The following is a 12,963-nucleotide window of genomic DNA, read 5'->3' as shown; positions in this document are numbered from 1 at the left end:
GTGGTTCCCTGAAAAGTCCCCATCTTGTCCAGACACCGTTTTTTGAGAACAGCCTTTTCTATGCCTTGGAAAAATTCTTATCCTATCCCTTATTGGTGCTTTTGAAGAACCTTCTGGGTTTGCTTTGTATGTTACTTCATGTTCATGACATACTGTACCTTTTGTTAAGAATTGTATTATCCAACTTAGGGGCTTCTCAAAGACAGGAACATTTCATCTGAATAGATGTGGAACACCTTGACAGGTCGATTCCATTCAACTAATTAAGTACTTCTAAAGCTAATTTGTTGCACTACAGCTCATCCAGGTGTGCCATTGCAAAGGGGTTGAATACTTATGCAATCAATCATTCTCTGCTATATAGAAGTAATTTAGAAAAAAAAGTACAGATTTTATTTTTCACTTTGACCTTCTGAATTTGTTTGTGTTGAACAGTGGCAAATCTATTTTGATTTTATGTTGCAACACAGTTAAATCTGGAAAAGTTCAAGCGGGGTGAAAACTTAGAACCCATTTATTCAGGTACTTGTCTGCATATGCTTCAATTTTCTTCAATGACAAAAAAAACAAAATATACAGCTTTTTTTAATAATAAAATTAAAACCAGTAATGTGCAGGATGGTACGATGGTATAAAAAATATAAGGCCCTAGATAAAGGAATTGCGGCGCTGTGTTTATGTGTGCCGAAAATGTCAGTCTCCCCATAACACAAATGGTGTACCAGGGATTTCTGTCGCATGGATGACTATGAATGGTCAAACATTAGTTTTAATGGGGGCCATCTATGGGGGCCCTGAGGGCACTAGGGGTATTTTACAATGCAGGCTAAAAAAGTTAGCCAGCTAACTGATTTAAAAGGGCATAGGGACAATGACTGAACCCACATTTCTCGCACTATGAAATAACATAAATGTTTTCAGTCATTTTTTGTGTGATTCTGTTGCCCTTTATCAATGAATATGGTTTAAATATAGCTCCAATCCATGTGTCCAAGTATGTAAAAACAAACTAATTAAAAAATAAATATACACTCACCTAAAGGATTATTAGGAACACCATACTAATACTGTGTTTGACCCCCTTTCGCCTTCAGAACTGCCTGAATTCTACGTGGCATTGATTCAACAAGGTGCTGAAAGCATTCTTTAGAAATGTTGGCCCATATTGATATGATAGCATCTTGCAGTTGATGGAGATTTGTGGGATGCACATCCAGGGCACTAAGCTCCCGTTCCACCACATCCCAAAGATGCTCTATTGGGTTGAGATGTGGTGACTGTGGGGGCCATGTCAGTACAGTGAACTCATTGTCATGTTCAAGAAACCAATTTGAAATGATTCGAGCTTTGTGACATGGTGCATTATCCTGCTGGAAATAGCCATCAGAGGATGGGTACATGGTGGTCATAAAGGGATGGACATGGTCAGAAACAATGCTCAGGTAGGCCGTAGCATTTAAACGATGCCCAATTGGCACTAAGGGGCCTAAAGTGTGCCAAGAAAATCCCCCACACCATTACACCACCACCACCAGCCTGCACAGTGGTAACAAGGCATGATGGATCCATGTTCTCATTCTGTTTATGCCAAATTCTGACTCTACCATCTGAATATCTCAACAGAAATCGAGACTCATCAAACCAGGCAACATTCTTCCAGTCTTCAACTGTCCAATTTTGGTGAGCTCGTGCAAATTGTAGCCTCTTTTTCCTATTTGTAGTGGAGATGAGTGGTACCCGGTGGGGTCTTCTGCTGTTGTAGCCCATCCGCCTCAAGGTTGTGCGTGTTGTGGCTTCACAAATGCTTTGCTTCATACCTTGGTTGTAACGAGTGGTTATTTCAGTCAAAGTTGCTCTTCTATCAGCTTGAATCATTCGGCCCATTCTCCTCTGACCTCTAGCATCAACAAGGCATTGTCGCCCACAGGACTGCCGCATACTGGATGTTTTTCCCTTTTCACACCATTCTTTGTAAACCCTAGAAATGGTTGTGCGTGAAAATCCCAGTAACTGAGCAGATTGTGAAATACTCAGACCGGCCCGTCTGGCACCAACAACCATGCCACGCTCAAAATTGCTTAAATCACCTTTCTTTCCCATTCTGACATTCAGTTTGGAGTTCAGGAGATTGTCTTGACCAGGACCACACCCCTAAATGCATTGAAGCAACTGCCATGTGATCGGTTGATTAGATAATTGCATTAATGAGAAATTGAACAGGTGTTCCTAATAATCCTTTAGGTGAGTGTATATACAATTAAATTACAATGAGCTTTTGCCCATCAAGATAGTGCTATTCAGCAGTAGTGGAGAGAGTACTCACGTCATCGACAACCAAGCCGTAAATGAACTGAAAAGCCAGTAAAGCAACTGGGGGGTAAAACCAAAGCTTCTGCCACAACAATTTATACTCTGGACAATGTGGCTGATTCTCTCTTTGCAACCTTAGGCCCAAGTGATTATAAGCTTGGATGGCTTAAAGGTGACTGCGCTTCAACAAGGGATGATTTGCTAACATATGAAACACCCTACAGTGGGCTGCAAGTCCTGCAGCAGCGTGAAGTGCGATCCCTCCGCAGCTTTCTGCGGCCCATGCAGTGAACCTTTCCATACATACTGGGACAATTTGGCACAAACACAACCAACAATGGTCTTATCAGCTCCTGTCAACTGTCAGGATATCAGAGCACTTTCAGGTGTGGGGGTGTTCCCTGTACCAGAGCAAGAAGCAGACTTCTTCTGTACAGGGGCCAAGAGATTACTGGCACAATATCGCATCTCCCTCCAAACTAAAAAATGCCAGCACACCCCGACTCCTCTTCACTGCCTTTTCTACTGGCTAATGCATAATTTAAAGCATGCAGGAAGCAACAAGGTGAGGAAGTCCTTTTCCCATCAGACAGTTTTGCGCTGAATACTTGAGCGCATTAATGAAATCTCTAATCTTCCAAACGGAAAAATAACTGTGGATCCCAGTCTTCTTTTGAAGTGGAAGGCAATTGTTAGATAGACAATTATGAACAATATTCTTTATATACTGGATACTGAATGCCACAGTTTTGACCTTAGAAAACCACTGCCTTTTTATACAAATTGTCACTTTCTTGACCTTGATGCAGTACTGTCTGAAAAAATACATCTTCTGAACATGCTGTAGTAAATCACAGAAATCATAATAACAACATGAAACACAGAGACAGGGCTACATGTGCTACCTTATCAATCAAAAGCCAAATGCAAGTAGATATTAGGATTGGCAGGTAAGAACGTGTCTTTCACCAGCCACTCTGGCAGGTGATAAGACTATAGGGCTTGATAGTGGGAAAGAGAGTTAAAAGTATAATGAGGTGAATGTAATTTAAGATTAGGCCTTAGGCTGTTTGAAAAATGTTTGAATCTTAATTAAACCATCCAATTTGAGTGAATCTGTTGAAAGTAGAATAATATATCAACACATTTAGTCCTTCCACATTACAGTACAGTATATAGGCATTATCCAGTGTCCTCAGTATTTATTGGAACAGTGAAGCTTTTTAGGCTCAATACTCCAATTGTATTGATTTGCCATCAATTCCAATTAGGTTATAAGCATAAGTTCATAACTTTTTGGTGGTATTTGTGTACATAATGGTTTCCCCATTTGGAAACAGTCACATAATGTGCACTGGAAAAAGATAGCTTTCAATGTCACTGGGTTCTAAACTGTCTGGTAGGGCAAGGATGACCTTTACCGTGCAGTCTGCCACCCAGTGACCCAACAAAAAGCTGGGTATCTTCTTTGTTGATACTCTGTATGGCTTGTGCTGCAGCCATCTTCAGCTGCTTGTTTTGAGGCATTTCTTTAGAATTTACATTTGTACACAAATCCTAACATACAATTTATTGAGAATGAGAATATACACTAAGATAAAAGTTTTGTTTTATTTCAAATAAGAGTGAAAATAAGAGAACAAGAAAGAAAAACTAGGGAAGCCTAGTTTAGCCGGGCCACGAATAGAAGTGATTGTGGTGAACAAGAGAGGGGGTTTGAAGAGCAGCTATTTATGGGGCAATGCCAGCTTTGTTGAGAGAAGTGGCCAATACTCTGTTCCTGTGGCAATCCGAAATCTAGTGTGCTACATTAGAAACCGATTACTGTAGATGGCTAGCTAATAGCTATACAGTGCCTAAAATGAAAAAGTACTGTCAGTTATGTTCGGTTTTCATAATGATTTGGTTTCAGGTAACTAAAGTATATTCACTTGTTCTAAAAAACAGTTTAACTTAAAAATAGACAGAAGTGGAACAGAAACAAAAATACAAATTGTCTGTATAGAACTCTAAGAACAACAGTGGTGGGAAAAAAATATATACTACTAGTTTGTCAATCAACATTATATTTTTGATTTAGCACTGCCTTGCTAAAGAAGCTGAGGGTAAAGTTGATGGACTGGCCAAGCATCTCTCCAGACCTAAACCCCATTGAGCATATGTGGAGCATCCTCAAATGGAAGGTGGAGGAGCGCAAGGCCTTTAACATCCACCAGCTCAGTGATGTCGTCATGGAGGAGTGGCAGAGGAATCCAGTGGCAACCTGTGAAGCTCTGGTGAACTCCATGCCCAAGAGGATTAAGGCAGTGCTGGAAAATAATGGCCACACAAAATATTGACAGTTTGGGCCCAAAGATTTAACACACCTGCTCCACACCTGAGACCTTGTACCACTAACAAGTCACATGACACCGGGGAGGGAAAATTGCAAATTGGGCCCAATTTGGACATTTTCACTCAGTGGTGTACTCACTTTTGTTGCCACCGGTTTGGAAATTGATGGCTGTGTGATGAGTTATCTTGAGGGGACAGCAAATGTACACTGTTATAGAAGCTGTACACTCACTAATTTCCATTGTAGCAAAGTGTCATTTCTTCAGTGTTGTCACATGAAAATATATAATCAAAAATGTGAGGGGTGTACTCACTTCTGTGAGATACCGTATTCCTTCACAAAGTTTTATCAAGCTCATTAGTTGGGAGAGAGCAATAGGCTATGTTTTGTTGCCCCCACTCTAACCTGCTCTTCCTGAGTGAGAGAGCAGCATTTTTTAAGACAGTGTCCACCACTTCACGCGATTTATGATGTTAGACATGTTAGTTGCAGTTTATCCACTGCAACAAAACCATAAACTGTTTTGGCTTATTAAATGTAGCTACTGAAGCTTGTAACCAATGAAGTATTAGTTTATCCTCAATTAATCCTAATTTGTTTTGTCACTGGCCAGATTCAATTCCTGGGCTCCTGTGTGGAATACTGCGTCTCTAACCACTGCGCCATTTTACAATGGATCATCAGTCACTCTCACTCACTATCACAGTCTGTCAGTCCAGAGACATTTGCTCTTCTTGGCCTGCTCTGCTTACGCGGTTTGGCGAAAATGCTACACTAATAACCGAGAGCATTGTATAACGTTAGTTGTCAAGACGTTTTGCAAACACTGATTCCCAAAAAGGTAGCTTTCTTTGAGCGGCTGCTCTGATTTTTGTAACATGTAGTGGGTTCATATATGAAAAGTGTATATATATGAAATGGCTGGCAGTGCGATGTTTGAACATAACCAATTCTGAGACCAAAAAGTAGTCGATTCCCTTGCTCTGAAATCTATTTTTTGTTGTACAAAGTAATGGTACTCTGTGGGTTTAACGTGGTGATGTGTTCAGAGAGTAACTGGTTCCATGCCAGTTTGGGCCAACCAGAGAGATGGAAGCAACATTGTTATCCTCATGTAACCCATACTCCCTACCGGGACACCAGCAACATTTCACCATCAAATATGTATTCATAATTCAGGCGTAAAGTTGTTTTCAGTGTCACTCATATTTTAAAGGATTTCCGCTTAGAAGTAAAGCTTATTGTGAGAATGAGATTGATGGTTAATGGGTTGCAAAAAAAACTTTTTAAAAAGCAAACACTGATAAAGAACAGGACAGGCTTTTTGAATGTATCTATTTCAATTATATCTGAAATGACATGTTTCCTGTAAAAATTTATCAAATCCATGCAGTTGTATAACTCTTCAAGCCTACTGGGACTACACAGACAGAGTGTGCTTAGTTTACAAAGACCAGACCAAAACAAATACATGCACACTAAAGAGGATAACTCGTAGGTAGCAGGTGCGCTAGGGTCAGAGATTGTGGTAATGTGGTTTATGGAACATTACTTTTGCAAGCAGAAACGTCACCACGGACAACTCAACCATTGTCGTTCCCAAAAAGGTGCTTGCAAAGAGACAAGCCTTAATGAAATGAAAATCACAGTGACCGACATATGAACAGTAACTAAAAGGTTATTTTCCGGCAATAAATTGCTATGTTCTTCTCCAAATGGTTAGATTTCCAGCAGACATGGAGTGGAGGAACAGACAGTAAAGGCAGCCAGCATGAGTAAAAGAGCAATTTACAATGTTGCCAAAATGAACTGTGTGGTTTTCAGTGTTGACAAGACTGAAATAGTAACATACTGACCTTACTATTACACCAACGCTCAGTGGAGTAGAATCATGCATAATTGAAGATGTTCCATAAGGCTTCCAATGCCATTCCGCTATATCTGGAGAATATTTCATCAGTGTTCTCTCGCATCAGTTGGTCCACAAAGGCACCTCAACCAGCGAAACTGCTGGCTGTCATTGATCCAAAATGAAGTCTGGAGCCAAAGGGTCTGGGGGCAAGGGACTCAATGTGTTCTAATCCAAAAAAAAGCTGATTGACATTTGAAGGTTGGTGACTTTTATGAAGTGCGCCGTTTGCCCCAGGTGAGAGGGGAGACTGCTACTTTCCATCAAGCTCAAACAGGGTGGAGGCCTTCCCTCAGTGGGTCCAAAGCAGATTACCATGCCAATGAACATACTGTACACAACCATGAATCTGAGGATGTACATATGAAAATATTTAATTAATTTTCTATGATAAGGCAGCTCCTTACGCATCTTATTTAAGAACAAATTCAAGAATATCTTCAGTAGTGACCTAGATCTCAACAATTTATTTTTATATTGGCAGGTTAACTATTTAATATTTAAAAAAACATTCCATTATAATGATTACAGTCACACTAGCAAAATAAAGAACCACATGCAAATATATTTTTACTAAAAGGTATTGATTAACCTATTAACCTATTATTCAAGTTAAAATACATTGCACTCACTCATTTAGAGCTATTGCTAAGTATGAACTAGAAACCTTTGCAGCTGAAATAAGTAATTTGAGGAATACTTTATCTGAGGGCACCGTGTTGCTTCCAAGTAATTTTCACTACCCCGATTTCCCACTCTCATTTCCAGTAAGGATCCTAACTCTGACATGCACACACACTCCTGACAATTAATATCAATCTAAGGGCTAGAAAGCATACTGCAGGAAGTACTTTGCAGACAGGAAGCGGTCTTTGAAGTGATGAGAGCATAGAAATGGAATCGGGTCAGATAAGATAGCCTAGCCTGTCCAACATGTTCAAATGTGCTAGCCATATGATAGGGAATAAGCTACCCAGTTTCCCTTAAGGGCATCCAGGAGACACAGCCTGTTTCATTAACATTAATTTTATATAGGTTTTCCTTCAAAACTTTTGTTTAAAGCTGTAGATGTTTAAATGCCAAAATAGAGACCCTAAAAGAGGATCAATATGATTTAATGGCATGTAAAACACTGAATGGCTTGAACAATTGTTGAATGTTATAAACATGTCAAATTTGACAGCCCTAAACTACACACACACACACAAATACACACACACACACAATATGTGTGAATAGTGTTTATGTGCACACAAAGAACTGCATAACTCCCTCAAAGTTTAAAGAGAACTCATTGGTGACCAGAAGCTGATGTCCAACCTTGGCCAGGACCCTGTTGACATAATCTAAGGAGTTTCTAAGATTACAGGGAGATGACCTGTGAGAGCTTGAGGTGAATTACCTTATCATCACCAGGCAGACCGTCATGCAGAGTCAATCTCTCCTTCTTTCCCTCAGGAAGGCTGCTCAACCCACACTAAGCCCACTATATCTCACCCCACTTGACCCAATCCATGACGCCACTCCATCTCACCCCACTGCAACACCTCAGGCCCCTGTTATCAACCCCCTGATAACCCTGTGCCTCTTCCTTCTGCCAGTCAGGCCACAGAAGATGACGTACGTTTCTATTGGCCTTCTACATAAAGCCAAGGAAGTCCTCAGTATACACAGCCAGTTGACATTCCTACGTCCAGAATCCATGGATCTTCCTCTGCCCACAGTTCAGAAGGAGGGAGGCTCTAGCTAACTTCCTGACCATCACGTGGCCACTATTTTGCATATTCAACAGGTGATTTAGCCTGAATACATACAATATTCTGGACACCCAAACCGTCTTCTTTTCAACTCAAATTAATGTTACACATCATTCTCCACACTTTTACAGGGATTCTTGTAACATTAAGAAGCACAATTGGATACAAAAAAATATCTGAAATACTATAATTGGACCATAAGTCTCCCACTCTTGTAAAAGCTAAATTAGCTCAGGTGTAACCAATCACCTTTAAAATCACATACAAAGTTAATTGGCCTCAACTTGTGTTAAGTTGTAGTGATTCACATGATTTCAAGATAAAGTCTGCAGTACATTGCAATGCAAACTCTAAACAATGAACACCAAAAAGCTTTCAAAAGAATGTAAGGACAATGTTGTGGAAATACATAGATCATGGTATGTCAGAAAAACTATATGTGAAAAGGCCTTGAATATTCCTTGGAACATGGTTAAGAAGATTACAGAGACGAGAGAGGATTGCGTAAAGAGGAATGTGTATGACACAATCAAGACCCGGTCTAGATCAGGATATCCCTTGAAAGAAGATGGCCAAGCATGTAGTAGACTGATCAAAGATGCTTCTACCAAGACTCATGAAAAGAGACTTTGACAGAGCTACAAGTTCTTATCGCCAAGATTTGTCCAAGTGTGATATTTTTATTATTGTGAAATTAAATTTGATTTACATAAATATAAAACTGAATTAGCAGATTTTTTTGGCCAACATAAATTCTTATCCTCGCCCATCAAGCAGAGCTTTTTGAAAAGCATCAATAGCCCTTCACCGCAATAATGACGGCAATTACAATAGTTGTTCTTAAGAACACACAGAAACACACCCAAAATGCTAAAAATAAAATAGACATCCTATCAGTGTTTAGTAAGTTGATGCTCTGCAGGTTTATCAACCGCCCACATTCACAAACCAGTTCTTTTGTAATATGTATGCCACAGATTTTTATATTTTTGGTCGTAATGGCCCTGGGGGGCAGCAAAAGTTTAACAGACTGTAACTTTCGATTATTTTCATTATTGTCAATAGAGGTTCAATATACATGCAAAATCTGTAGCCTGCATACATGCACACGTGCCCCCTCCCCCTCCACAAACACACACCTACGAGCACACGCAAACTCACAAACTACCCTAGGGGAGGGGGAGCAAGCCATGTTCCAACCGACATGTTGATCCAACACATCCTGTCTTCTCTGTACCCATGCCATATGCATTATGGTTCAGCAACAGGGTGGTATTTAACTCACAGCATAGTCATAATCAGTTTAATGGGGGAGAGCGCCAACCTATTAGAGGGCATATGCTCCTATCATGGTTAAAGACGGAGTATTGCCTCAAGGGGGTTATGTGGGGGATGTAACAAGTGGATGGTGGATGGAGCATACGGTTGCCACGCACCCCTCCAGGCCTCGATTAACAGCGCTCTCCATGCTTCCTTGCCCTTCACCCTGCCGTTCCGTATTGCATATGCTGAGCTTAGGGGAAGCAGAAAAAGGGAACGAGTGAGGAAGAGGGATGTGGAAATTAGCGAAAGGACCGTAGACCAAAAGAGGAGAGAGAAATGGATGGTGGGCTGTGGAATGAGGATGCATGGAGAAAGCAGACAGAAAGATAAGGAGATGAGAGTTAAGACATATTGGCAGGGAGAGGAATAGATAATAAGGAAGGTAGAAAGAGATTGAAGGGGATCGGACAAAAAGAGAGGACAGGAGAACAGACAGAGCAGTCTGGCTCGCATCCAGGGTTATCGCCGGCCACTGTCTAGGCATTTGCCATCTGACAGCTTGAGACGGCGGCATTCGAGCAGAGAGTACAGCTTCTGCTGGCGTATTTGAAGGTTTATGGCACTAAAGCCTTGTGACTGACCATCCATAATGCCGAAGACAGGGAACATATGAGGAGTGCATATGCGGCACAAAAAGGTGAGAGTCAGTCTTCAACTGCCCAGAGGCATATGACACCAGCAGCACATTGTCACTCACTGTACTGTCCACGTCTCCATGGCAATGAAAACGGTCTGCCTCATATGACGGGCATTAAATGGGACTACATACTGTAGTGAGTGAATACTGCAGACCACATGCAAAAACTCTGTAAACAGTAGAAAATCCATCAAAAGATAAATTAAATGTAAACTTCAGCACGTTTGGCCCTCCTGTAGCGCCTACCATGCTGCAACAATGTAAGACGATCAAAAATCCCTCGTCCAGTAGCCTAACGGAGACTTGGACAGATAAAATACGAGTTTTAGAAAGTTGTCTAAATCACTCATAGCAAACCATTTTCAACACCAGAAAGAATTGCAGTTGCTTTTTAAACCTAAAAAGCTATAATCCAGTCAGTAACTGTTGCTAACAGCATAATTAAGAATCGGGACGGCTTTGCATTCACCTCTGCAGCTACCAAAAGAGGGATAGGGTTAGGGTTCAAATTAGTTTCTTATTCTTAAATTCACTCCCACTGTCCCAACGTTTTTCTATATACTTATACCAGATGTTGATTGACTATTCCTCACAATTAAGTATACTGGTATTACTGACTTCCTTGGTTTCCTATCATAACACTTCCTGTGGTAGCCCTTTTATGATATTTTGGGCAGAACAGCTAATTTAATCTGTCGAAACAGCGATTAGAGAGAAAAAAATCGATCAGAACCGGGCCGACTGTAAACGCAGCCTTAGAAACAGGTGCAAGAAGTTCAAACACATTAGATACCCATTATATCTGAAACCAATGATAAGCATTTTGTGACATTGCCTAGTTAATAGAGCCACAGTAAAACTTAAGAAGCATACAGTAAAAAAAATTGCACTTCAACTCACCTTGAGCTGCCGTTCCTCGGGTGCTGAATACACTTGCTATCAAAGTGGCCACATACCAAATCATAGTACTATTCCCAACCAGAAAGAAACCTCATCATATCTCAAAGTGCCCCTTTCAATAAACCTTTCATTGCTGAGCTCCCAGGTCGATAATTGCGCTCTGCCGCAGTTGATATCCCTTTATTTATGCCCTGCACACTTTTTCACCGGCGCTTTCCTTCTCTCTATCCCTTCCCTGCTCTCCTTTCGCATCCTCTCTCGCCGAGACAGAGCACCTGCACCAGTGAGAGGATTGCAGACGGCGGTAGATTGCAAATCCAACGTGAAAACCAAGCATGACAATAGTTATTTGATCCGCCTCCGCACTCGATTCATTGGTGAGTGTGGGAGGGTTTGGGGCGTGGATTGGTTTCTCCACTGTCGCTCTGCAGGGACTACTAGACGAGCCCTGTTTCAAGGTGAGTTGGAGCGTGAAGTTGTACGGGAACCGCAGAATCATGCGCAATAACAGGAAGAGAGAGGGGAGGCAGAGAGAGAGAGATGGAGAACGAGGGACAACGAGAGAGAGGAGCGTTCATCTTTACCAAGACCCGTCTCAAATATAATTGCACTCACTGACACTGGCGGAGAGTGCGGATTCTGTTATCTCTTCACATCGCTTTATGCAAAAATACTGAGCTGTCTTGGTGCAATCTGATCGCGCGCGATTATATTTTTGACCGTGATCGGACGGAAATGCTAAGATACTTCATCATTACGTAGTTAATCGTTTATTCACACAGACGTTATTAAGGTAGTTGCTGGTGATTATTTGGGGGATTCAGTTATTTCCAACAGCACCTGGACATGCAATAATCGCCATCAACCGAAACACGTCTGTCACCCAGGTCTGTCACTGACTTCAGACGATACTGTTCACCAGTTCGTTCGTGAGCCCAAGTCTGTAAGGATCAACTACAGTGCATTGCCAAACCATTTAACCTGATGATGAGAAGCATGTTGTGTGTTGCATGGACAGTGTTAGTTTGTGCCCACAGGTAGCGCTTTAAGTTTTTCCGAAACCCTCTGTCTTATATTCATCAGCCCACAAAACGTTTTACACATCGTAGTTGGGTCACTTGAATGCTTTCCGATGGACCATTTTTAGTAATGGTTTCTTTTTTTGCCAGCTACCAATTCAGGGCAGTTTTTGAAGAGCTCTGTGAACTGGAAACACGTCAAAGTTCGCTTAATAAATCACAATAAGTTACATGGACTCTCACTTCTTTAAACATGCAATCTTGGACTTGCAAATACGTATTTTAAATCCTATTTTGGGTTGTATTTCGTTTAAATGTGCTCAGATGAATCACTGTACATATGTACCTCAGTTTCAGTACCTGAAATTTGAAGTTTTAAACAAGTGATTTTGATGACATGGAGCACATGACAGAACATACTGTATATGGCAGTCCCCATTTTTTTAGGGACAAGTTTTGCCTCAATAGCGCCACAAAAATCCTGGGGTGCATATTTATTGGACTACTCTACACCTCATTAATGCAACATATTTACTGTCTATTTACGCATGGTATATTCTTAAGCACAGTCAAGTTATGGTTTGGTTGATGTATGAAATCACCTAGATAAAGATATGACAAAGATAACGAACAACTATAAAGTTAATCCTTTTTAACTGCAGTAGGACAAGAAGGAAACTACTCAGTGATGTCACCATGAGGCCATTGGAGATTTTACAACAGCTGTAAAGCCAAACTCAGTGTCCATTCTAAACGAGCTTGATCCGTTTATT

General features: G+C 40.9%; 1 protein-coding gene across 5 annotated transcripts in view; it reads right to left on the bottom strand.

The window, feature by feature from the left end:
- igsf9bb (immunoglobulin superfamily, member 9Bb) overlaps positions 1–11,478 on the bottom strand; it is a 169,193-nt gene extending 157,715 nt beyond the window's left edge. For all 5 annotated transcript variants that reach the window (XM_029121266.2, XM_029121264.2, XM_029121267.2 and 2 more), the window contains exon 1: positions 11,172–11,478. In XM_029121266.2, the coding sequence (XP_028977099.1) occupies positions 11,172–11,235 (64 nt within the window). In that variant the 5' untranslated portion in view covers positions 11,236–11,478. The remainder of the gene's footprint in view (positions 1–11,171) is intronic.
- Positions 11,479–12,963: the final 1,485 nt, after the last annotated feature.

The sequence above is a fragment of the Esox lucius genome, chromosome 7, assembly GCF_011004845.1.
Source record: "Esox lucius isolate fEsoLuc1 chromosome 7, fEsoLuc1.pri, whole genome shotgun sequence".
NCBI classification, from domain to species: domain Eukaryota; kingdom Metazoa; phylum Chordata; class Actinopteri; order Esociformes; family Esocidae; genus Esox; species Esox lucius.
Note: the sequence above shows the minus strand (reverse complement) of the source record. Positions and strands in the feature narration are given on the sequence as shown.